Raw genomic sequence first — 24,644 nt, 5'->3', positions numbered from 1 at the left:
TGGGTTTCCTCTGGGCCCTTTTCCCTGGATAGTCCCATCCACACCATCTATGAACACCACCTATGGCTGGGATGGGCAAATCTTTCTCTAGTAGAACTCTCTCCTGTGATCTCCATAGCTAGGACCCACTAGACTTCCTTTAACATTCACTCACTTAGCTGACTTTCTGACACAGAGAGGCAGCCATGAGGGGACAACAGGAGCCATGCCAGATACTGGGAGGTGCCCCCGTGCTCGTGGACACCCTGGGAGGAGAAGGGAGTGCCCTGTGGTGCCTGAGTCTGCACAAGCTGGGGCAACACCAGAGCTGAGCCCTAAGAAACATGAGTTCAGTGTTCTGGGTGGGGAAGGGGCATGTCCAGTCACTTTCCAGAACTACTAGGAGTTTAGCTGAGCTGAAGTGCCTGTTTTGTGAGCAAGGAGCTGGAGAGCAGGGCAGGCCAAAGCTGTCATGAAGAGACTGGGGCTTCAGCTGAGGAATTTACACTGTAGCCTGAAAACCACTGGGAGTTATTGAAATGCTTTAAGCCAAGAAGTGACCAAGATCAGTGTTTTAGAAAGATGCCTCTGGCAGCAGTTATGAAAATGGATTGGAAGGACCAGGGTGGGGTTGGGGAGTCTTATTTTGAAACGCAGGGGAGAGGTCCCTCTGATGACCCTTCGGCATATCCCATAGCAGCTTCTTTTCCTCGTCTGTGCCTCTGCAGTCATAGACGTGTCTGGTTTTTCACTCTACAAAGATTTCCTTAAGTGCAAGAGCTTTTTTATATTTCTGTGTCCTCTGTGTCATAGCATAGTGTTAATCAACTGTAGACACTCCATAAATGTGCACTAGATGAACACATAGTTGTAGATGAGAGCTTTATTCGCGGTATCAGAACTTTGGGTTTTTTGGCAACTTTTGTAACATTTATATAGGTAATGGCAGCGTTTTTCTGATATTGTCAGCATGATTGTTGACCAGTGCTGAAGAGCCAGCAGGGGTTAGAGACCAAGAATTTATTGTCCCAGTCTGCATAGTGTGATGTTAGAAGATTGAATTGTTCTAGGTTGGAATCTTGTCAAACTCTCAAAAGAGTTGAGAAGTAGAAGAAAAGGGAAGGATGAGGACACAAACATCCCTAATTTTACAAAGAGGGTAGTTAAGGAATACTGGCTATATTGAAATACTTAATGAAATGATAGGAAGTCTGGGATTTACTTCAAAATAATATGATCACGGGGAAATGGGTAGAGTATGGATGGATAAAATAAGATTGGCCGTGAGCTGTAATTATTAAAGCTGGGTGATAAACACATGGGGTTCATTATACTATTCTCTCTACTTGTTAAAAAGTTTAATATTTTCCACAATAAAAAAATTTTTTTAGGGATAATACAGATGATTGAACAAGAAATAAAGGTCCAAATATATTATTTAACCTCCCAAAACTAGCTGCAAGAATATGCCTCAGCTGGGCCTGCAGCCTAGGCCAGCTGGGACATATCTCAGAACTGACATTCTGTTCTCCTTTGCAGGAAGCACACAGCACTGTACTAGAGTTTTACCAGTTATTAGCCACTGTCGGGCAGTTTTAGAACAATCAGAGGGCAGGAGAAAAACCTCCTCTCCCTCAGCCCAGCATACTTCACCCTGGTGAAAATGGCAAAGGGAGCTTCCCTGAAAGCTACTGACTTCTCCTCCCCACCCCACAAGCAGGGGTGCATCAGAGGCCTGAGGGCTCCTCCCCATGGGCCTGTGAGGTTTGGGAAGCTGCTTTCCAGTGGGCATGGCTATATTGTCTTCTGCTCCTACAGCCTTTTGTGGGTGCAAGGCACATCCCCTCCCTGAATCCAAGGGTATTATATCCAGTTCCTGTCTGTTTTGGCATCTTTCCATCACCATCACCCTCAGGATAACAACATAGAAATTATAAATTATAACAGAGGCATTAAAAATAGTGATATAATTCTACTGGGGGATTGGGGGGTGGGGGGGGTGATGGCCTAAATCACCTTCTAATCTAGTAGGAAGTTAGTAAGTGATGCCTAAAATAACTAGATCAAGAAGTAACAAAAAACAAAATGAAACAAAACAAAAGCCAACTTATTAGTGATAAAAAGGTAACCCCCCAGAAGAACTGAACAGAAATCTAATTAAAGGTGAGGGCCTCTGGAGAGAAGCCTTAAGAAGAAGAAGGGAGACTTCCCTGTTGGTACAGTAGTTAAGAATCTGCCTGCCACTGCAGGGGACACGGGTTTGAGCCCTGGTCCGGGAAGATCCCACATGCTGCGGAGCAGCTAAGCTCGTGCTCCACGACTACTGATCCTGCACTCTAGAGCCCGTGAGCCACACTACTGAGCCCACATGCCACAACTATTGAAGCCCGCGCACCTAGAGCCCATGCTCTTCAACAAGAGAAGCCACCGTAATGAGAAGCTCGCCCACTGCAACGAAGAGTAGCCCTTACTCACTACAACTAGAGAAAGCCTGTGCGCAGCAACGAAGACCCAACGCAGCCATAAATAAATTAATTAGAAAGAAAAAGAGGGGCTTCCCTGCTGGCGCAGTGGTTGGGAGTCTGCCTGCCGATGCAGGGGACACGGGTTTGTGCCCCGGTCCGGGAGGATCCCACATGCTGCGGAGCGGCTGGGCCCGTGAGCCATGGCTGCTGGGCCTGCCCGTCCAGAGCCTGTGCTCCACAACAGGAGAGGCCACAACAGTGAGAGGCCCGCGTACCGCAAAAAAAAAAAGAAAGAAAAAGAGGAGGGGGTGGGGAGGAATCATTGATTGTTGATATTTCAACCAGGTATATGTAGTTCTTAATGGTTTTTAAATTATTGATGAACATGATGGAATGAAATAGGGATTCTGGAGAGTGGTGAAAATGAATGGCTGGAAGGAAATTTGAGGAAGAGAGCCCAGAGGTTGACAGTGGATAGATGGTGAGTGTTAGCTTACATGTCAGGAATGAGCAGGTTGGTAGTGTTACCCAGTCTTGAGGCTCTGACCAGAGCTTGGGTATATAGTTTCTGTGCCTGCACAAACCAGCATTAGGTGGGTGGTGTGTGAGGCTAGGTGATGGTCACTGGGATCCAGTCCAGGGCCTATGGTCTCAACATAGAGTTCCATATAGAACTTAGGTTTAGAAAAAAAAAAAAAAGAAAGTGGTTTTGTGTCACGGCAAAACTCACGGCAGTGGCAGCACTAGACTCAAGTTAGGATATGCTCAGCCAGTAGTCATAGAATCTTCCATCCTTGCCACAGCTGAGGCCTAGACTGGAAAGCTGTTTGTAAACAGGCCTAAGTTCTTATGGGAGGAATCAGTCCTCTCCTGGCCTTGCAGTGTTCAGAGTTACGTGGCAAGATTGGCAAGGAGCCAGGAGCCAGAGGGCAGCCATGACCACTTATAAGCCCTCTCTGGTCCTAATGTCAGGTCTTTGGCATCTGCAGAGCCTGGGCTCTTGGGAAGAGTTGAGGAGCAGATGGGCCATAGTCGGGAAGGGCTCCCTGGCCAGGTGGAGCTGAGCCCTGGTGGAGCTGCTGGCCTCAGGGGGCCAAGGGAGCAGCCCACAGAGGTTCTGCCATGTGCATATAGACCTTGGGTTTTCTTAAAGCCTGACGAGTGCTGCCTTGAAGCTAGAAAACTTCACCTCACAGGGCAGCCAGCTATCCTTTCCCATCCTCTCCCTGACTTAAATGCTTGTAACAGTGAAGATAGTTCTTGGTGGAGAAGATAAAGGCAAATTAGAGGTTCTCCTTTTTCAAACCTTCTATATTAAACAGTGATCTTTCCCTATTCATTCATTCATTCATTTGTAACTGCTTTGTGGATTGTATGTATAGATGCAAAACACCAGTGTTAAAAAAAATTGTTTTGTGGCAGTTGAGTATGGTGTCATACTCACTTATTTTTACAGTAAGCTTGGGCTCAGCCTATACCCACCATAGTTGATGAAATTCATTCTCAGCCTGTATCCACAGAGCCCTGTCCCCTTCCCTCAGAGACATGCAGAAACCTCAGGGCTTAACTGAGTCCAGAGATTTTCATTCACTGACTGCTACTCCTGGTGCCCTGGCCCATGGCCATGAGGTTTGAAGGCAGCTGTCCTCACTCCCATATGTGACAGGCTTGGGTGCAGAGTAATCGCTGGTGCTTCAGAGCTTCACCAAGGCCTACCGTGCAGTTACTCCTTATTTCTCTGTACTTTCAAAACTCTAAAACATCCTCTCCATTTCCTTCATTTCCTTCCATTTCCTGGTTTTGAGGTTTGAGCCAGGCCATCTTCCTCTACCCCCACTTCCTCACCCCACACCCACCCCTGGGGAAGATCCGCTGCCGGGCGTCTGGGAGTCCCTGTGAGTCCGAGCTGGAGCCGAGTCCGAAAGGGAGCGGGGGCGCTAGCGGGAACCAGGCTGGGCGCAGTGGGCGCCGCCCACCATGAACCACAAGCCCCTGCTGCAGGAGCAGCCTCCTGCCTACAACCTGTAGGGTGGCCAGGGCTACTTTGTGCGTAGCCCACACCGCTACGGCGCCCTCCCAGCCGCCGCCCTACCCCTACCTCCTCACAGGGCTACCCACCCACCACCCCAGGGTCTGCAACATCCACAGTCGGAATGTCACCCGGCACCCTGCCACTTCCATCGTTGTCTTTGGAGGCTGCCCTGTCTGCAGGCTCGGGGTTCTGGAGGACTCCTTCACCTTCCTGGGCATCTTCTTGTCCATCGTTTTGATCCCCTTTGGGTTCATCTGCTGTTTTGCCTTGAGGAAGCGAAGATGCCCCATCTGTGGAGCAAACTTTATTTAAAGGAAACAACACACCTGGCTTTCCCACACCCAGTTATATTTTCCTAATTACACCCACCCCAATACCCAGGACGTAAGGCAAGGCTTCCCATCCTGTGTAAGGTAGCAAGAACCAAACAGGGAACCAGAAGAATTCCAGGGCCACCTTTTCATCGAATGGTGCTGAGCGATCATTTGTCACCGTCAGTCGGAGTTTCACAGTAGCAGAGGGGTGTTCTCCACTGGGAGGGTAGAAAAGAAATGTTGGCAGAAGTACTCCAAGACAGGGATTTGATTTGAAAAGAGCTTGTAACTACTGCTCTTGCTCTGTAAAATTGTATAGCTAATATAAATTCCAGACATTTTCTGAAGGAAGAAAAAAGAACCTTTGCTTCTCTTTGAAACCTTGTAACTTTGGAGACTTACATGATAACATTCAACAAAAGAAAAACACTTTTAGAGTAATGTGAGTCTTGGGGACCAGCCACACTGGCAGCAAGTTTATATAGGTTCTTTTTTAATACATTTATTTATTTATATCTTATTTTTTGGCTGTGTTGAGTCTTCATTGCTGCACGCGGGCCTTCTCTAGCTGCGGCGAGCGGGAGCTTCTCATTGCAGAGCACGGGCTCTAGGCTTCAGTAGTTGTGGCACACGGGCTCAGTAGTTGTGGCTCATGGGCTCTAGAGCGCAGGCTCAGTAATTGTGGCTCATGGGCTTAGTTGCTCCGTGACACATGGGATCTTCCTGGACCAGAGCTTGAACCCGTGTCCCCTGCATTGGCAGGCAGATTCTTAACCACTGCGACACCAGGGAAGCCCTATATAGGTTCTTTATGATTTTAACTTGGACGTGAATGTGGTGTGGCTCTACTTTAGCAAGAAATCAGGCTAATGGTTGGGATCCCATATACCCTTAGGAGTGTTATGTGGCACAGGGCACACAGACACTGGATGGGTCTCCAGAAGGTGCCATTAGCATCCAAATTTTTTGGCACCCTACAGTGAGTATAAAATCACCTCGTGGATTTCGTTAAAACACTGAAGACATACTAATGTTTTGTTTTTAATTTTTATTTTGTTTTACATCTTTATTGGAATATAATTGCTTTACAATGGTGTGCTAGTTTCTGCTTTATAACAAAGTGAATCAGTTAAACATATACATATGTTCCCATACCTCTTCCCTCTTGCATCTCCCTCCCTCCCACCCTCCCTAGGTGGTCACAATGCACTGAGCTGATCTCCCTGTGCTATGCTGCTGCTTCCCACTAGCTGTCCATTTTACGTTTGGTAGTGTATATGTGTCCATGCCACTCTCTCACTTTGTCACAGCTTACCCTTCCCCCTCCTCATATCCTCAAGTCCATTCTCTAGTAGGTCTGTGTCTTTATTCCTGTCTTACCCCTAGGCTCTTCATGACCTTTTGTTTTTCTTAGATTCCATATGTATGTGTTAGCATACGGTATTTGTCTTTCTCTTTCTGACTTACTTCACTCTGTATGACAGACTCTAGGTCCATCCACCTCATTACAAATAGCTTGATTTCGTTGCTTTTTATGGCTGAGTAATATAACATTGTATATATGTGCCACATCTTTTTTATCCATTCATCCGATGGTGGACACTTAGGTTGTTTCCATCTCCTGGCTATTGTAAATAGAGGTGCAATGAACATTTTGGTACATGACTCTTTTTAAATTATGGTTTTCTCAGGGTATATGCCCAGTAGTGGGATTGCTGGGTCATATGGTAGTTCTATTTGTAGTTTTTTAAGAAACATCCATACTGTTCTCCACAGTGGCTGTATCAATTTACATTCCCACCAACAGTGCAAGAGGGTTCCCTTTTCTCCACACTCTCTCCATCATTTACTGTTTCTAGATTTTTTGATGATGGCCATTCTGACTGGTGTGAGATGATATCTCATTGTATGTTTGATTTGCATTTCTCTAATGATTAATGATGTTGAGGATTCTTTCATGTGTTTGTTGGCAGTCTGTATATCTTCTTTGGAGAAATGTCGATTAAGGTCTTCTGCCCATTTTTGGATTGGGTTGTTTGTTTTTTTTTGTTATTGAGCTGCATGAGCTACTTGTAAGTTTTGGAGATTAATCCTTTGTCAGTTGCTTCATTCGCAAATATTTTCTTCCATTCTGAGGGTTATCTTTTGGTCTTGTTTATGGTTTCCTTTGCTGTGCAAAAGCTTTGAAGTTTCATTAGGTTCCATTTGTTTATTTTTGTTTTTATTTCCATTTCTCTGGGAGGTGGGTCAGAAAGGATCTTGCTGTGATTTATGTCATAGAGTGTTCTGCCTATGTTTTCCTCTAAGAGTTTGATAGTTTCTGGCCTTACATTTAGGCCTTTAACCCATTTTGAACTTATTTTTGTGTATGGTGTTAGGGAGTGATCTAATCTCATACTTTTACATGTACCTATCGAGTTTTCCCAGCACCACTTATTGAAGAGGCTGTCCTTTCTCCACTGTACATTCCTGCCTCCTTTATCAAAGACAAGGTGACCATATGTGCGTGGGTGTATCTCTGGGCTTTCTGTCCTGTTCCATTGATCTGTATTTCTGTTTTTGTGCCAGTACCATACTGTCTTGATTACTGTAGCTTTGTAGTATACTCTGAAGTCAGGGAGCCTGATTCCTCCAGCTCCGTTTTTTGTTCTCTAGATTGCTTTGGCTATTCGGGGTCTTTTGTGTTTCCATACAGATTGTGAAATTTTTTGTTCTAGTTCTGTGAAAAATGCCACTGCTAGTTTGAAAGGGATTGCATTGAATCTGTAGACTGCTTTGGGTAGTAGAGTCATTTTCACAATGTTGATTCTTCCAATCCAAGTACATGGTATATTTCTCCATCTATTTGTATCATCTTTAATTTCTTTCATCAGGGTCTTATAATTTTCTGCATACAGGTCTTTTGTCTCCTTAGGTAGGTTTATTCCTAGATATTTTATTCTTTTTGTTGCAGTGGTAAATGGTAGTATCTTCTTGATTTCACTTTCAGATTTTTCATCATTAGTATATAGGAATGCCAGAGATTTCTGTGCATTAAATTTGTATCCTGCTACTTTACCAAATTCATTGATTAGCTCTAGTAGTTTTCTAGTAGCATCTTTAGGATTCTCTATGTATAGTATCATGTCATCTGCAAACAGTGACAGCTTTACTTCTTCTTTTCCGATTTGGATTCCTTTTATTTCCTTTTCTTCTCTGATTGCTGTGGCTAAAATTTCCAAAACTATGTTGAATAAGAGTGATGAGAGTGGGCAGCCTTGTCTTTTTCCTGATCTTAGTGGAAATGCTTTCAGTTTTTCAGCATTGAGGACAGTGTTGGCTGTGGGTTTGTCATATATGGCCTTTATTATATTGAGGAAAGTTCCTGTATGCCTACCTTCTGCAGGGTTTTTGTCATAAATGGGTGTTGAATTTTGTCGAAAGCGTTCTCTGCATCTATTGAGATGATCATATGGTTTTGCTCCTTCAATTTGTTGATATGGTGTTGATTGATTTGCGTATATTGAAGAATCCTTGCATTCCTGGAATAAACCCCACTTGATCATGGTGTATGATCCTTTTAATGGGCTGTTGGATTCTGTTTGCTAGTATTTTGTTGAGGATTTTTGCATCTATCTTCATCAGTGATATTGGCCTATAGTTTTTTTTCTTTGTGACATCCTTGTCTGGTTTTCGTATCAGGGTGATGGTCGCCTCGTAGAATGAGTTTGGGAGTGTTCCTCCCTCTGCTATATTTTGGAAGAATTTGAGAAGGATAAGTGTTAGCTGTTCTCTAAATGTTTGATAGAATTCGCCTGTGAAGCCATCTGGTCCTGGGCTTTTGTTTGTTGGAAGATTTTTAATCACAGTTTCAATTTCAGTACTTGTGATTGGTCTGTTCATATTTTCTATTTCTTCCTAATTCAGTCTTGGCAGGTTGTGCATTTCTAAGTATTTGTCCATTTCTTCCCGGTTGTCCATTTTGTTGGCATAGAGTTGCTTGTAGTAATCTCTCATGATCTTTTTGTATTTCTGCAGTGTCAGTTGTTACTTCTCCTTTTTCATTTCTAATTCTATTGATTTGAGTCTTCTCCCTTTTTTTCTTGATGAGTCTGGCTAATGGTTTATCAATTTTGTTTATGTTCTCAAAGAACCAGCTTTTAGTTTTATTGATCTTTGCTATTGTTTCCTTCATTTCTTCTTCATTTATTTCTGATCTGATCTTTATGATTTCTTTCCTTCTGCTAACTTTGGGGGTTTTTTCTTCTTCTTTCTCTAATTGCTTTAGGTGCAAGGTTAGTTTGTTTATTCGAGATGTTTCCTGTTTCTTAAGGTAGGATTGTATTGCTATAAACTTCCCTCTTAGAACTGCTTTTGCTGCATCCCATAGGTTTTGGGTCGTCATGTCTCCATTGTCATTTGTTTCTAGGTATTTTTTTATTTCCTCTTTGATTTCTTCAGTGATAACTTCGTTATTAAGTAGTGTATTGTTTAGCCTCCACGTGTTTGTATTTTTTACAGATCTTTTCCTGTAATTGATATCTAGTCTCATAGCGTTGTAGTCGGAAAAGATACTTGATACAATTTCATTTTTCTTAAATTTACCAAGGCTTGACTTGTGACGCAAGATATGATCTATCCTGGAGAATGTTCCATGAACACTTGAGATGAAAGTGTATTCTGTTGTTTTTGGATGGAATGCCCTATAAATATCAACTAAGTCCACCTTGTTTAATGTATCATTTAAAGCTTGTGTTTCCTTATTTATTTTTATTTTGGATGATCTGTCCATTGGTGAAAGTGGGGTGTTAAAGTCCCCTACTATGAATGTATTACTGTCGATTTCCCCTTTTATGGCTGTTAGTATTTGTCTTATGTATTGAGGTGCTCCTGTGTTGGGTGCATAAATATTTACAGTTCTTATATCTTCTTCTTGGATCGATCCCTTGATCATTATGTAGTGTCCTTCTTTGTCTCTTGTAATAGTCTTTATTTTAAAGTCGATTTTGTCTGATATGAGAATTGCTACTCCAGCTTTCTTTTGGTTTCCATTTGCATGGAATATCTTTTTCCATCCCCTCACTTTCAGTCTGTATGTGTCTCTAGGTCCGAAGTGGGTCTCTTGTAGACAGCATATATATGGGTCTTGTTTTTGTATCCATTCAGCCAGTCTGTGTCTTTTGGTGGGAGCATTTAATCCATTTACATGTAAGGTAATTATTGATATGTATGTTCCTATTCCCATTTTCTTAATTGTTTTGGGTTTGTTATTGTGGGTCTTTTCCTTCTCTTGTGTTTCTTGCCTAGAGAAGGTCCTTTAGCATTTGTTGTAAAGCTGGTTTGGTGGTGCTGAACTCTCTCAGCTTTTGCTTGTCTGTAAAGGTTTTAATTTCTCCATCAAATCTGAATGAGATCCTTGCTGGGTAGAGTAATCTTGGTTGTAGGTTTTTCTCCTTCATCGCTTTAAATATGTCCTGCCAGTCCCTTCTGGCTTGCAGAGTTTCTGCTGAAAGTTCAGCTGTAAACCTTATGGGGATTCCCTTGTGTGTTATTTGTTGTTTTTCCCTTGCTGCTTTTAATATGTTTTCTTTGTATTTAATTTTTGACAGTTTAATTAATATGTGTCTTGGCGTGTTTCTCCTTGGATTTATCCTGTATGGGACTCTCTGTGCTGCCTGGACTTGATTAACTATTTCCTTTCCCATATTAGGGAAGTTTTCAACTATAATTTCTTCAAATATTTTCTCAGTCTCTTTCTTTTTCTCTTCTTCCGGAACCCCTATAATTCGAATGTTGGTGCGTTTAGTGTTGTCCCAGTGGTCTCTGAGACTGTCCTCAGTTCTTTTCATTCTTTTTTCTTTATTCTGCTCTGCAGTAGTTATTTCCACTATTTTATCTTCCAGGTCACTTATCCGTTCTTCTGCCTCAGTTATTCTGCTATTGATCCCTTCTAGAGTATTTTTAATTTCATTTATTGTGTTGTTCATCGTTGCTTGTTTCATCTTTAGTTCTTCTAGGACCTTGTTAAATGTTTCTTGCATTTTCTCCATTCTATTTCCAAGATTTTGGATCATCTTTACTATCATTATTCTGAATTCTTTTTCAGGTAGACTGCCTATTTCCTCTTCATTTGTTAGGTCTGGTGGGTTTTTTTCTTGCTCTTTCATCTGCTGTGTGTTTTCCTGTCTTCTCATTTTGATTCACTTACTGTGTTTGGGGTCTCCTTTTTGCAGGCTGCAGGTTCGTAGTTCCCGTTGTTTTTGGTTTCTGTCCCCAGTGGCTAAAGTTGGTTCAGTGGGTTGTGTAGGCTTCCTGGTGGAGGGGACTAGTGCCTGTGTTCTGGTGGATGAGGCTGGATCTTGTCTTTCTTGTGGGCAGGTCCACATCTGGTGGTGTGTTTTGGGGGTGTCTGTGGACTTATTATGATTTTAGGCAGCCTCTCTGCTAATGGGTGGGTTTTTATTCCTGTCTTGCTAGTTGCTTGGCATAGGGTGTCTAGCACTGTAGTTTGCTGCTCCTTGAGTGAAGCTGGGTGTTGGTGTTGAGATGGAGATCTCTGGAAGATTTTCGCCGTTTGATATTACGTGGACCTGGGAGGTCTCTTGTGGACCAGTTCTCCCACCTCAGGGCACAGCACTGACTCCTGGCTGCAGCACCAAGAGCCTTTTATCCACTCGGCTCAGAATATAAGGGAGAAAAAGTAGAAAGGAAGGGAGGGAGGGAGGGAAGGAAGGAAAAGAAAGAGGAAAGAGGATAAAGTAAAATAAGATAAAATAAAAAAGTTATTAAAATAAAAAATAATTACTAAGAAAAAATTTTTTAAAAAAGAAAAAAAAAACAGACGTATAGAACCTTAGGACAAATGGTGAAAGCAAAGCTATACAAAATCTCCCACAGAAGCATACACATACACACTCACAGAAAGAGGAAAAGGGGAAAAAATAATAAATCTTGCTCTCAAAGTCCACCTCCTCAATTTGGGATGATTCGTTGTCTATTCATGTATTCCACAGATGCAGGGTACATCAAGTTGATTGTGGAGGTTTAATCCGCTGCTTCTGAGGCTGCTGGGAGAGATTTCCCTTTCTCTTCTTTGTTCGCACAGCTCCGGGGGCTCAGCTTTGGATTTGCCCCCGCCTCTTCGTGTAGGTCTCCGGAGGGCATCTGTTCTTCGCTCAGACATGACAGGATTAAAGGAGCAGCTGATTCGGGGACTCTGGCTCACTCAGGCCGGGGGAGGGAGGGGTGTGGATGCGGGGCGAGCCTGTGGCGGCAGAGGCCGGCCGGACGTTGCACCATCCTGAGGCGCGCCGTGCGTTCTCCCAGGGAAGTTGTCCCTGAATCCCGTGACCCTAGCAGTGGCGGGCTGCACAGGCTCCCCGGAAGGGAGGTGTGGATAGTGACCTGTGCTCGCACACAGGCTTCTTGGTGGCAGCAGCCGCGTCCTTAGCGTCTCATACCCGTCTCTGGGGTCTGCGCTGTTAGCTGCGGCTCGCACCCGTCTCTGGAGCTCCTTTAAGCAGCGCTCTTAATCCCCTCTCCTCACGCACCAGGAAACAAAGAGGGAAGAAAAAGTCTCTTGCCTCTTCGGCAGGTTCAGACTTTTTCCCGACTCCCTCCCGGCTAGCCAGTGGTGCACTAACCCCCTGCAGGCTGTGTTCCCGCCGCCAACCCCAGTCTTCTCCCTGCGCTCCGACCGAAGCCGGAGCCTCAGCTCCCAGTCCCCGCCCGCCCCAGGCGGTGAGCAGACAAGCCTCTCGGGCCAGTGAGTGCTGGTCGGCACCGATCCTCTGTTTGGGAATCTCTCCGCTTTGCCTTGCGCAACCCTGTTGCTGTGCTCTCCTCCTCGGCTCCGAAGCTTCCCCCTCTGCCACCCGCAGTCTCCGCCCACGAAGGGGCTTCCTAGTGTGTGGAAACCTTTACTCCTTCACAGCTCTCTCCCACTGGTGCAGGTCCTGTCCCTATTCTTTTGTCTCTGTTTATTCTTTTTTCTTTTGCCCTACCCAGGTACGTGGGGAGTTTCTTGCCTTTTGGGAGGTCTGAGGTCTTCTGCCAGCGTTCAGTAGGTGTTCTGTAGGAGTTGTTCCACGTGTAGATGTATTCCTGGTGTATCTGTGGGGAGGAAGGTGATCTCCCCGTCTTACTCTTCCGCCATCTTCCCGATTCCTCCCATACTAATGTTTTAAAAGTTTAAAATCTAAACAGAATTGGATGCACTAAAATCTGTTTTCTTCTCCTTCTTTATATCTTGTAACCTGGATTCTTCTTTCCTCAAGACTGAGTAACCTCGTTTATATAATTGTTTTTCCCCAGTTTTATTAAAAACCTTTATGAGAGGACTGTAGCCATATTCTGCAGTTTTCCTTCTCTCAAGGAGCCTTCTTATTTAGGATGATTACTATCATAAATGAAGAAAAGCAAAGAATATGGTTTCTCCTTGTCTATGATATCAAATCTATGTATCTTTGTATTTCTGATTATAAATGGTGGCTAGAGGGAGGATACAAAAATTTCAGATTCTATGCCCCATAATATTCTATGGCCTGAAAAGGTAATATTGGACCTTTATTTAAATGTCAAAAAGAAAATAAGAGCATTCAAAAGAAAAGCAGTGGAAGCTTCTCCTCTCTTCTGCCTCTGTGAGTCTGACTATAAAAGAAGTGCAAAGCACTGGATTGTTACTGTGCTGGGGCCTGGGCTGTAACACTTTCCTTGCATTGCTGTAGGATGGGAGTTGACAGGAGTAGGTTGGGGGGGGGCAGGTTGGGTGGGATTAGGAAAAGAAGACACTAATCATTTACTTATGTGACTCTTGTCATACTTACTGCCTTCATTTCAATAATTACCATCTTATTCAATAATTGTTTCATTTATAGTACCATTATCTCTCCAAGGAGGGCTGTGGTCCCTTAAAAATAAGCAGAGAACACACCATAACATCTGGCTAGTACCATGTGTGTCATAGGGTAGTAAGGACACAATTATCAAACTTACTAATAAATTCTAAGATGTACATTTTTTCATGCTCTAATATCTCTGAAATCATGATACATCTTACAATGATTTTAAAAGCAGTGTGTCATAGTGTAACTGGCAGTGTTTTCTTAATAGTACACAAAATAATGCCTGTTTTAGCGGTGTCTTAGATTTGATGAACTACATTAGGGATTTTATAATATTCTTGGTATAAAATTATTTAAGTTCAAATTGGTGTTATATTGATTGTCAGATGATATTCAGTGTAGTGAAGCTTGGGATAAGGTTTTTTTTTTTTTAAAAAGGATGTTATCTTGAAGTGAGTACATTAAGTGACAAAGGGATGAAGGGCATAAAAGGAAGCTGCCCACCTGACGGTAGATCCAAGAGTTGGAATTTGAAGCAAACAAGGAGAGCATTTTGTCTTGAAAAGGGCACAAGGAGGTAGGAAGTAACCTGACTTGCTTGTCATTGGGGTCATTAGCAGGAGTCTGAGAAGTCTTCAAGGTCAGATTAAAAACTGAGATCTGCTGTCAAGAGCAGGGGGACTGTAGGGGTTTGTGTTGAGTCTCAGAATATCACTTTTGTGTGGCAATTAAGCAAGAAAAACTAAAGGGATAAGGTGCTTTTCCTCAAGTGAAAAATTTCATTAATCTCTTCTTGAAATGTTAACGTCTTTCTGCTTCAACGAGAAGGCTGAGTTAATGGTGCTATCTTATAACCCAATCACTCTATGTGTTTTTCTGTCACAGATTGCCTTCTCCCAGCACAGCAATTTTATGGACCTGGTACAGTTCTTCGTGACCTTCTTCAGGTAATTTCACTTATACAAACTGTATCTGTTCTTTTGATTCAGGCACTTAATTTCATTAATTATCAACCCATAAAAGATAAATGAATAATCCTATGTTTGCACAACTGATCAAACTAACTATATGTATTCCTGAAAAGTTACATGTCAGTTACAATACTGTGAATTCAATCTAATCTGATAAAATGAAGACATTTGGTTTGTATGTTCTGGCTTTTTGAGGCAGCTTTTCATGTACCCTGTACTAAATGTAGGTAGTTTAGCTCTTCATATGGGGAGGATTTGGGGTTGAAATGACATGTAATTAATAATGATTACTGGGGCTTTCCTGGTGGCACAGTGGTTGAGAGTCCGCCTGCCGATGCAGGGGACACGGGTTCATGCCCCGGTCCGGGAAGATCCCACATGCCGCGGAGCGACTAGGCCCGTGAGCCATGGCTGCTGAGCCTGCGCGTCTGGAGCCTGTGCTCCGCAACAGGAGAGGCCACAACAGTGAGAGGCCTGCGTACCGCAAAAAAAATAATAATAATGATTACTGGTGTGTGCTACATATATGCTTCTTCTTGTTCACGAGATGTTTCAGGTCATTATCTAGAGTTTTAAAGCTAAAAGTGGTTTGTTAGGCCCTGAGGTTCTTTTGTTTTTATAGGGCTTTTTTCGGTTTAATTTTATTTTTAAGAAAATACTATTACACATAATTGAAAAAGTGCTACAGTGCAAAGAGAAAGTGACAGCATCCTGCCCCACACCTTCCCATCTTCATTGTCCACATTTAAATTATTTTAATTGTTTTTTACTTCTCCATGCTTATACTTTTTTTTTCCCAAAGGAGAAAAATTATTTAATTTAGATAAATGCAAAAATGGATATTCAATATATTTCAAAATCCAATGCTGATTTTTTTTAATCTAAAGCATTGCATTCCTTTCTATTTCACCACTTAATATCACAGTCATTATTACCATAAAGTATTTTCAACATTAGACAAGGAATTATGCAGTTGGGTACAATATAACTTTCTTTCATGGCTGGAACAGATAGGGTAAACTTATTCAATTTACCCACTCTTTGCCCAATCTTCTGACAAATCCCACTAGGTTTTACCCTAATTAACATAATTTCCTAACGTTTTGCTCTGCCTAATGGATTTTGAGTATGTTCAACCTTTAGAGGCATCCATGTCAGTGGCTTACACTCTTTATCTTTTTTTTTTTTTTTTTTTTTTTTTTTTTTTTTTTTGCGGCACGCGGGCCTCTCACTGCTGTGGCCTCTCCCGTTGAGGAGCACAGGCTCCGGACGCGCAGGCTCAGCAGCCATGGCTCACGGGCCCAACCTCTCCGCGGCATGTGGGATCTTCCTGGTCCTGGGCACGAACCCGTGTCCTCTGCATCGGTAGGCGGACTCTCAACCACTGTGCCACCAGGGAAGCCCTCAGTTATCTTTTGATGTCCTACTGTAGAAGGATTTATTATCTTATGTTACCTCCGCCAGGACCCCCACACACACTATAAACACATACAACTTCCCCTTCCTCCCACTCATGTAATATAGTTACATCACAATATTTGGCTAAATCAGGAGTCCCTATTTATGCTGTTATAATCATAAAAACTCCTGTTTGCAGCTGAGTTGAACTATAATTATACTTCCCCATTTTTTGAATGGGGGAATCACTCTTTGCTTATCCTAAATGTAATATTTGCCATATTTGGGGTTTTTTATTGTTTGGTTTTCTATGTAGCTACCCCTGATATACCCCTGTACTCTGACAGAACTGAACAGTCTCTCAGTATGGTCAAACACAAGCAAGTACTCTCCTGGTTTTAGTTTCTCTTGGAGATTTCTGCCCTAGAACCCTAGCCTGCTGCTCCCAAGTGCACTAGTTGTTTTTGAGGCCTGTGACACAACAGGCTGTCATCTTGGGAATTTCTTTTGTCTTCCTCTTATATTAAAGTCTCTGTCTCCTCGATCCCATGTCTTTGTCTCCCTGTTTATACCCTCCTTATATTGGGGTACATTATGCAGGAAGTTTCTGAGAAAAGGTACGTGTGGAGGTAACTTTTCTGTGACCTTCCCTGTCTGGAAATGTTTTAATTTTACCCTCACATTTGATTGAAAATTCGAATACAGAATTCTAGGTTAGAAACATCTTCATTAAAATTTGGAAGGCGCAGACTTCCCTGATGGGCCAGTGGTTAAGATTCCACGCTTCCAGTTCAGGGGGCATGGGTTCAAGCCCTGTTCGAGGATGTTCCGCATGCTGTGCACCATGGCCAAAAAAAAAAAGTATTGAGAAGGCATTTTGCTGTTTCTTCTTGTTTCTAGTATTAATATTGAGAAGGTTAGTGCCATTATAATAACCACTCCTTGTATGGGATCTGTCTTCTCTCTTTAAAAAAAATATATTGAAGTATAATATAAAATTACAGAAACACTTAGAAATCATTAATGTCTAGCTCAGTGAATTATCACAAATTGAACATACTCAAGTAACCACTACCCAGGACAAGAGTTTTTTTCCCCCTAGGGTATTACCAGTACCCAGTGTCCTTTTTGACCCGTCTCCTAGAGAAATGGAAGTAAAAACAAATAAACAAATGGGACCTAATGAAACTTAAAAGGTTTGCACAGCAAAGGAAACCATAAACAAGACAAAAAGACAACCCTCAGAATGGGAGAAAAGGTTTGCAAGCGAAGCAACTGGCAAAGAATTAATCTCCAAAATATACAAACAGCTCATGCAGCTCAATATCGAAAAAACCACAGATTTAAGGCATGTGGGATCTTCCCGGACCAGGGCTCGAACCCATGTCTCCTGCATTGGCAGGCGGATTCTTAACCACTGTGCCACCAGGGAAGCCCAGATCGTCCTTAATTTTTATTGCCAGTGTCTTTGCATTTTTCTGTGATACCTCTGAGATAATTTTTATCCTAAAATTGCTATATCAAAATGCAAAAACACTACCAAATAGCCCCTCAGAACAGTTGCATGAATTTACACTTCTACAACAGGAATGTAATTTCTCTTACTATTTCTGCCTCTTTCTCTTACTACCATTAACTATTTTTCATTATTTTTAATTTCGCCAATCAGGCAGGTGTCATTGGTACCTTGTTTTAATTTGTATTTATTTATAAGTGATGTTTACTAATCTCTTATACCTTATAGTTCTTGTTTTGAATTATCTGTTTGTATCCTTTGCTTATGTTTCTACTGGGATGTTCACCTTTTTCTTAATGAAGTTTAGGACCATCTTTTAACCCCATTTATGGTATTTTTCACCAAGCAGATGTGTCAGTTTTTTCCTATATTTTCTTCATGAGCATTTAATCTATTGGTTTTTTTTTATTTTTATGTATTCCTTTATCTCTCTTGAATCTGTTTGAATTATAGCTTTACTATATTTCCATATGGATAGGCTTCAGAAACTTGTCAGTGAATGAAAGAAGGGTATTAATTACCTCAACTCCAAAGCCACACCATCCACTAGGCCAGGAATTCACTCCCTGTTTTATTTTTCAGAGTATGCCCATCTTAGCTCATTGGAGCTCTGTCCTAAATGATGCAATGCCAGCAATATGGAATGCTGGAAATGTGATTACACTTTCTCCCATTCACAAGGAGGTATTGTCTTTCCACAGAAATATAGGTTTCAAAAGGAAATTGCCCTCTCTGATGTTAACCACAGAAAAATTAAAATCTCAAAATCTTTTCTGACCCCTCCCAACATTTTTTTATTATGCTCACTCACTGACACCAACCATCTTCCACAGTTCCTCCAGAGTGGAACCAATGAATCCTCCTGTATTCTTGCAAATTCAATATTTCTTGAATCTTTGCACTGTGACTTCCACCAAATTATAAGTCCCTCCAAGATAGTTGTCATCCCCTTCCTTTTTGGCCGTGTGAGCATCGGGGCTTGGGAGGGTGACCCACTTAAATAGTTCTCCTCTGCATTTGCCTCAGGGGTACTTACCTGATCCCACTGACCTGTCACATTCTTACTCTTTCAGAACCCAGCCTGTCGGCTCTATGAAGTCTTCTTCTGGCACATTCACCCCATAGTCCACCTCTTCTTGGACTCCACCCTACCCATGTTTTTATTATACCACATAATCACGCTTTAATGCAGTTATTTAACAGTCTAGCGCTTAAGGGTAGCCCATATACAAATGAACCTGTAATTTGACATGCGAAGATGAACAGGGCTAATTAGAGGCCTCTCCTACAAGTTTTAAATTGGGTTCTGAGTGCCTGAAACAGTTCGTGTATGACTCTCAGCACTAACTATACTTTAGAATTCACCTGAGAAGCTTAAAAAAGAAGCAGCAGCCTGGGCCCTGCCCCCAAAGATGCTGATTTAATTGGTCTGGTATGGGACCTTATCATCATGGTATTTTAAAGGCTCTCCAGTGATTCTTATGTTCAGCTGGCATTAAAAACCCCTGAGTTAGCTGAAAGTTGTGTGGATTCAGGGGCTGGGGCAGTATTACATCCATCAATATGCAAGCTAAAGCATAGAAGGTCAGATGGAAAAGAAGATCATTAAGTACTGAGAGGATGTGAGCATGGCTTCAGCTGACAGCTTCGTGATTCCCGTTCCTGCAAGAGCAGGCGGCTTTAGGGCTCTGAGAGAGCCCTGTAATTATTCCCCCACCACCAGCCAGTGACCACCACCTGGGTAGAGGTTATCTGGAATTTAAATTCTAGACTGTAATTATTTTACATAATATAGGAACAGTTTTTTTAAGTTCTACTGGTTTTTTTCTTGCACCATTGAATGTGTCCCATGTCTTGTCCTTTGTTGGATTTTGTTGTTATACAGAACTATATCCTAGAGTCATTCTCTCAGAAAAGACCTGAGAAAGAATTTGATACTTGGGGAAGACCTCTTATAAAGACTGGAGTCTTGAGTTTTGCAACATTGTCTTCTTTTTCTTTGTTTCCTCACCTTTAATTCTATTTGCTTGCATTCTGGACTTCTCTAGTAGATGAATGAGTACAGCTCTGGATCTGTCCTCCATATTTCTTAACTGAACTCTCATTTCTTTTTCATTTTCCTTTCTACTACATTCTTGGTGAGCTCCTCAGTTCATTAATTTAGTCTAGTGTTGGGTCCATTTCTTTTACTGAGTCATCTGATTAGGTTTCTTTTATTTTAACATTTGCATTTTATTTCTAATATATGTTCCTTGTAGCCTGTTTCAATTTTATGAATGCAATTTACTTTCATATTCCTTTGTGAGATTAATAAATGTTATTATTTTATTTTGAAGTCTTATTTTGTGTTATTAATAATTGTCTCCTCAGATGCTGTTTGTTGTTGTTGTTGTTTGGTACCTCTCTTTCACAATGCTGGTTTTCCTCAAAATGTCTGATTTTTGATTATGTTGAAGATTCTGTGTTTACCTTTGTATGGTTGCCATTTCTGTCTGTCACAGCCTCCGGTGAGTATGGAGTATGGAGGCAGAGTGTGCTGCTGGGTTAGGTATATTGTTAGTCTGTCTTCTGTATGAGAGAGTATCCATCCTGCCTGGCCTCTCTAGCCCCAGGACCAGAGCTCACTGCCTTAGTTGCTCTCTTCCATTGCTCAGCACAAGCAGGGAGGAGGGAAAAAGCCATCTGGTGTGGCCACACTGAATGCAACTCCCCCCCAGCACTCTGGCAGTTCTCCACTCCCTCCTTGTATCCATATACTCTAGACTGACTGACTGACTTCTTCCTTCCTTCTCCCTTCTCCCTTCTCCCTTCCTCCCTCCGTCCCTCCCTCCCTCCCCCCCTTTCCTTTCCCTCTCTCATACGCTCACTCTCTCTTTCTCTCTCTCCCCCTCCCTCCTTCCCTCCTTCCTTCCTTTCTTCCTTCCTTTCTTTTAATTTTAAGAGACTTTATTTGTTTAAAGCAATTTTAGGTTTACAGCAAAATTGAGAGGAAGGTACAGAGATTTCCCATATACCCCCTGCCTCCACACATGCATAGCCTCCCCCATTATCAACATCACTTGCCAGAATTATACATTTTTTACTAAAGATGAACCTACACTGATACATCATAATCATCCAAAGTTCATAGTTTACCTTAGTGTTCACACTTGGTGGTGGTGTACATCTGTGGGGTTTGGACAAATGTGTAATGTCATATCCATTTTCATAATATCAGAGTATTTTTACTACCCTAAAAATGGAGCCCTTTTTTTACTTTTTAGCTCTCTCTAATCTGGCTTCCATCCCAACACCCCATCTAATTTTTTTGTTTTTGAGGGCAACTAGCACATCTCTATTGCTAAATCCAAAAGTTAGTCTTTAGTTCTTATCTTTTTGGCTTTGCAGCAGTATCAGTCAACTGATCACCCCATCAGTGAGACTCTTCTTGCCTTTTGTGAGTCCATACTGCCCTGAAGCTGCTCTTTCTTGGCCTCCCTTGCTGAACTATCTTTTCTATTCAACTTCTAATTGTTGCTATTCTTCCAGAGCTTGACCCTGGCCATCTCCTTACTCTGTGTTCTCAGGTTGAAGTCTGCCATCCCCATCTGCAGCATAACATGCCCAGAAATGAACTTTTTGATCCTTCCTCACCAGTCTTCCCCACATCACTAATTGGCAAATCACGCTGCTGATTCCAAGTCACTTCTTTCCCTTTCACACCCAAAAGGCATTCCGTCGCCACATCCCAGCGGCTACGGTTAGCAACCTGCCCTACCTCTACTCCCCACCCTAGCCCTAACCATCACAATCTCGCTAGTACTATTTCAGTTGATTTTAGCTCCTTTACAACCCACAAAAAGTCCAGAGGAGACCTTTAAAACCATGAATTAGTTTGTATCTAACCACTTATCTCATATCTAGTGGCTCTGCATTGTATCTAAAATAAAAACCAGGGTCCTGCATGAACTGGCCTCTGTTCACCTCTCCACCTTCACCTTACGCTACTCTGTTCTGCATTCCCATTACATGAGCCTCCTCCTGTTTCTTAGAAAGCACCAAGCTCCTTCCCACCTCATGGCATTTGCACATACTTTTCCTTCTTTCTGGAACGCTCTTCTCCTTACCCTTTACCTGTATACTTTTACCCATTGCTTTGTTTTTCCAAACAAAAACCAATTCTCTGACATCAACTGACTGTCCTACGATTCAGTTCTGACACTAACCACGTGGAATCAGTGCACACCCCACAGGTTAAGGGCTCAGTCCAACAAGACTGCTCCTACTTCAGACGTCAACCACAAATGGGTCCCAGGGCTACCCATACTTCTGCCTGGCCAAATACAAGTTTGGGTTGTTCCTGTGACCCCTCTCAGATTCAACAGTTTGCTGTTGCCTCACAGAACTCAGGAAAACACCATACTTAAAATTGCAGGTTTATTATAAAGAATACAACTCAGGAGCAACCCAGTGGTTGTTCAGCAACCCAGAGTTGCATTGGGCAAGGTATGAGGGCAAGAGGGAGAGCACAGAGCTTCCATGCTCTTTCTGGGCATGACACACTCCCAGCACATCGATGTGTTCACCAACCCTGAAAGCCCCCCAGACCTCATCATTCCACATTTTATCAAGGTTTCATTGAGTAGGCATGATTGGTGAAATCACTGGTCATTGGTGATTGAACTCAATCTCCAGTCCCTCTACCCTCCTGTGGAGGGGAGGCGTGCTGGGGGGCTGAATGGTCTAACCCTTTGATCACATAATTCGTTTTTCTGGTGGTCAGCCCTGTCCAGAAGCTGTTTAGGTCCTTCCCTCCCATGAGGGGAGAAAAGACACTCCTGAATTACATCTCCATAAACGTGTTATAAAAAATAGTTAATTCAGGGCTTCCCTGGTGGCGCAGTGGTTGAGAGTCCGCCTGCCGATGCAGGGGGCGCAGGTTCGTGCCCCGGTCCCGGGAAGATCCCACATGCTGTGGAGCGGCTGGGCCCATGAGCCACGGCCGCTGAGCCTGCGTGTCCAGAGCCTGTGCTCCACAACGGGAGAGGCCACAACAGTGAGAGGCCCGCGTACTGCAAAAAAAAAAAAAAAAAACAAAAAAAGTTAATTCAGACTCAAAGCCACTGTCATTTTTTTATACCCTTCTGTATTATATAAATTACTTTGTGTAGAAAACTGGTAAAGATACATTTTAAAGATTTTTTAAATCAAAATTAAAAGATAGTTTCTTCCTTTTTAAGGCTGAGTAATATTCTCTGTAAAGATAAACCACAATTTATCTGCTCACCTCCTGATAGACATTTAGGTTGTTTCCAGTTTTTGACTGTTACAAATAAAGCCATTATGAACAATTGTGTAAAAAAGAGGGGAGAGGATGCTCCTATCACATAGGAGATTTCAAGGGTTTTAGGAGCCCTGTGCCAGGAACTTGGGACAAAGACCATATGTATATTTCTTACTATACCACACTCATCCTTCAAATTTCGGCACAGTGTCACTTCCTCCAAGATTCCATCAATGAACCCCCAAACTAAATTCTCTCCCTTTGTTCTACCCTCCCATGGAACTGTATTATTTTTCATCACGGTACTTATCACAGTTCTGTACTTGCGTACTGTGTGTCCACAGTGAGACTCTAAGCTTTGGGAGAGCAGGTACGGTGTCTCTTTTGTTCACCCCTGTATATACACACACTTTCAGCATCTAGCACAGAGTCATGCTCCAATATATGTGAAAAGTAAAGCAGACCTTCAGGAGAAGCACAGAGCCATGAGGGATCATAGACACCAACCTCTCTGAGGGGAAAAAAGCTCGTGGTGCTGCTGATAGAAATGCAGAGGCCGTATGCTAACTCGGTAGCTCCAATTAGCAGGTGTGTTATGTTCTTGGACCATGTGTACAGACTGAGGTGACTCAGCTGCCAAGTACCAACCCAGTGAGGATTAGTCACCTCAGCTGATTGGTGGAAGACTGAATGACACCATCAGAATCGATCAGGGACCACAGAATCTTGTGTAGAAAACAAGGACAGATGGTGTTCTCATCACTTCTCCCTTTTTTTGAATGTGGGAGCCTTTGGAAAAGAATGCAGAACTTTGGTATCTAATGAGAACCTACTGTATAGCTCAGGGAACTCTACTCAGTGCTCTGTGGTGATCTAAATGGGAAGGAAATACAAAAAAGAGGGGATATATGTATACGCATAGCTGATCCACTTTGCTGTACAATAGAAACTAACACAACATTGTAAAGCAACTATACTCCAATAAAAATTAATTTTAAAAAATTAAACAATTTAATTTCCACTAAGCTTCCATTGAATTCAAAGACAATAAAATAAAGGACTTTTGCTAAATATTAAAAAAAAAGACTGCAGAACTTTGGTTTTTCTGGATTTTGTTTTGGAAGTAGAAATGATGAGCTAGCTTTTAGCTGAGAATGGAGTCCTTTTCATGAGCATGAGGAAGAAAATATTTTCCCAGAGCAAGTTAACCAGGTCCAAAAGGATATACATGAAACATGAGAGAAGGAAAGGTATACAGATAATCCTAAGCACTCTGAAGAATAGCTCATAGAATACAGAAGAGAGAATTAGAGTTGGGGTGGGGGTAGAAGGGGATAGCTCAGTGATTCAAATGAGAAAATATCAGTGTGAGATAAGTTAGAAAAGGACTCCCAGACTTGGGCACAGTGAAGAGTAATCTCTAGATCCAGATAAATCCATTAAGCCCTCTTTGTGTCTTAATTGAGATGCTCTCCCAGACTCCAGTAGGAGCCTTGTGTGTATAAAGAGGGAAATAATAAGACCCATTTGCTTGCTTTCTCTGAAAATCAAATGAGGTGATGCGTGTGAAAGCTTTGTATCTGGAAGTGATGTGGTAGTGTGGTCAGGATAATGATTATTAGTAGAAGAGGGAGAGACAGACTAACACTCTGAACATCTGTGTCACTGGAGTTAGAGGTGCCTTAGAAGATAGCATTTGGGTGAGAATAAAAAGGAGAAGCAGGGGATGTCCAATAGGAGGCACTGACCAATAGGAGGGACTGTAATGGGAATTCCTGATATTGGCAAGGTATGTTTTTGTAAAACTTTTAATTATCTGAACTTCTGCTTAGGTCCTTGCCAGATTGACAGCAGACATTTTGACACATCCATGTCTCGTTGATC

At 42.4% G+C, this 24,644-nt stretch overlaps 1 protein-coding gene and 1 pseudogene across 1 annotated transcript in view; both read left to right on the top strand.

Moving 5' to 3' along the window:
* The window catches only part of ATRN (attractin), a 172,477-nt gene that overhangs the window by 128,586 nt on the left and 19,247 nt on the right, over positions 1-24,644 (top strand). The window contains exon 25 of the mRNA XM_065892394.1: positions 14,498-14,559. Within this exon, the coding sequence (XP_065748466.1) occupies positions 14,498-14,559 (62 nt within the window). The remainder of the gene's footprint in view (positions 1-14,497; positions 14,560-24,644) is intronic.
* On the top strand, positions 4,422-4,788 carry LOC136134582 (membrane protein BRI3 pseudogene; annotated as a pseudogene).

The sequence above is a fragment of the Phocoena phocoena genome, chromosome 15 (genome assembly GCF_963924675.1).
Source record: "Phocoena phocoena chromosome 15, mPhoPho1.1, whole genome shotgun sequence".
In the NCBI taxonomy this organism is placed as follows: Eukaryota; Metazoa; Chordata; class Mammalia; order Artiodactyla; family Phocoenidae; genus Phocoena; species Phocoena phocoena.
This window is presented reverse-complemented; position numbering and strand designations above follow the sequence as displayed.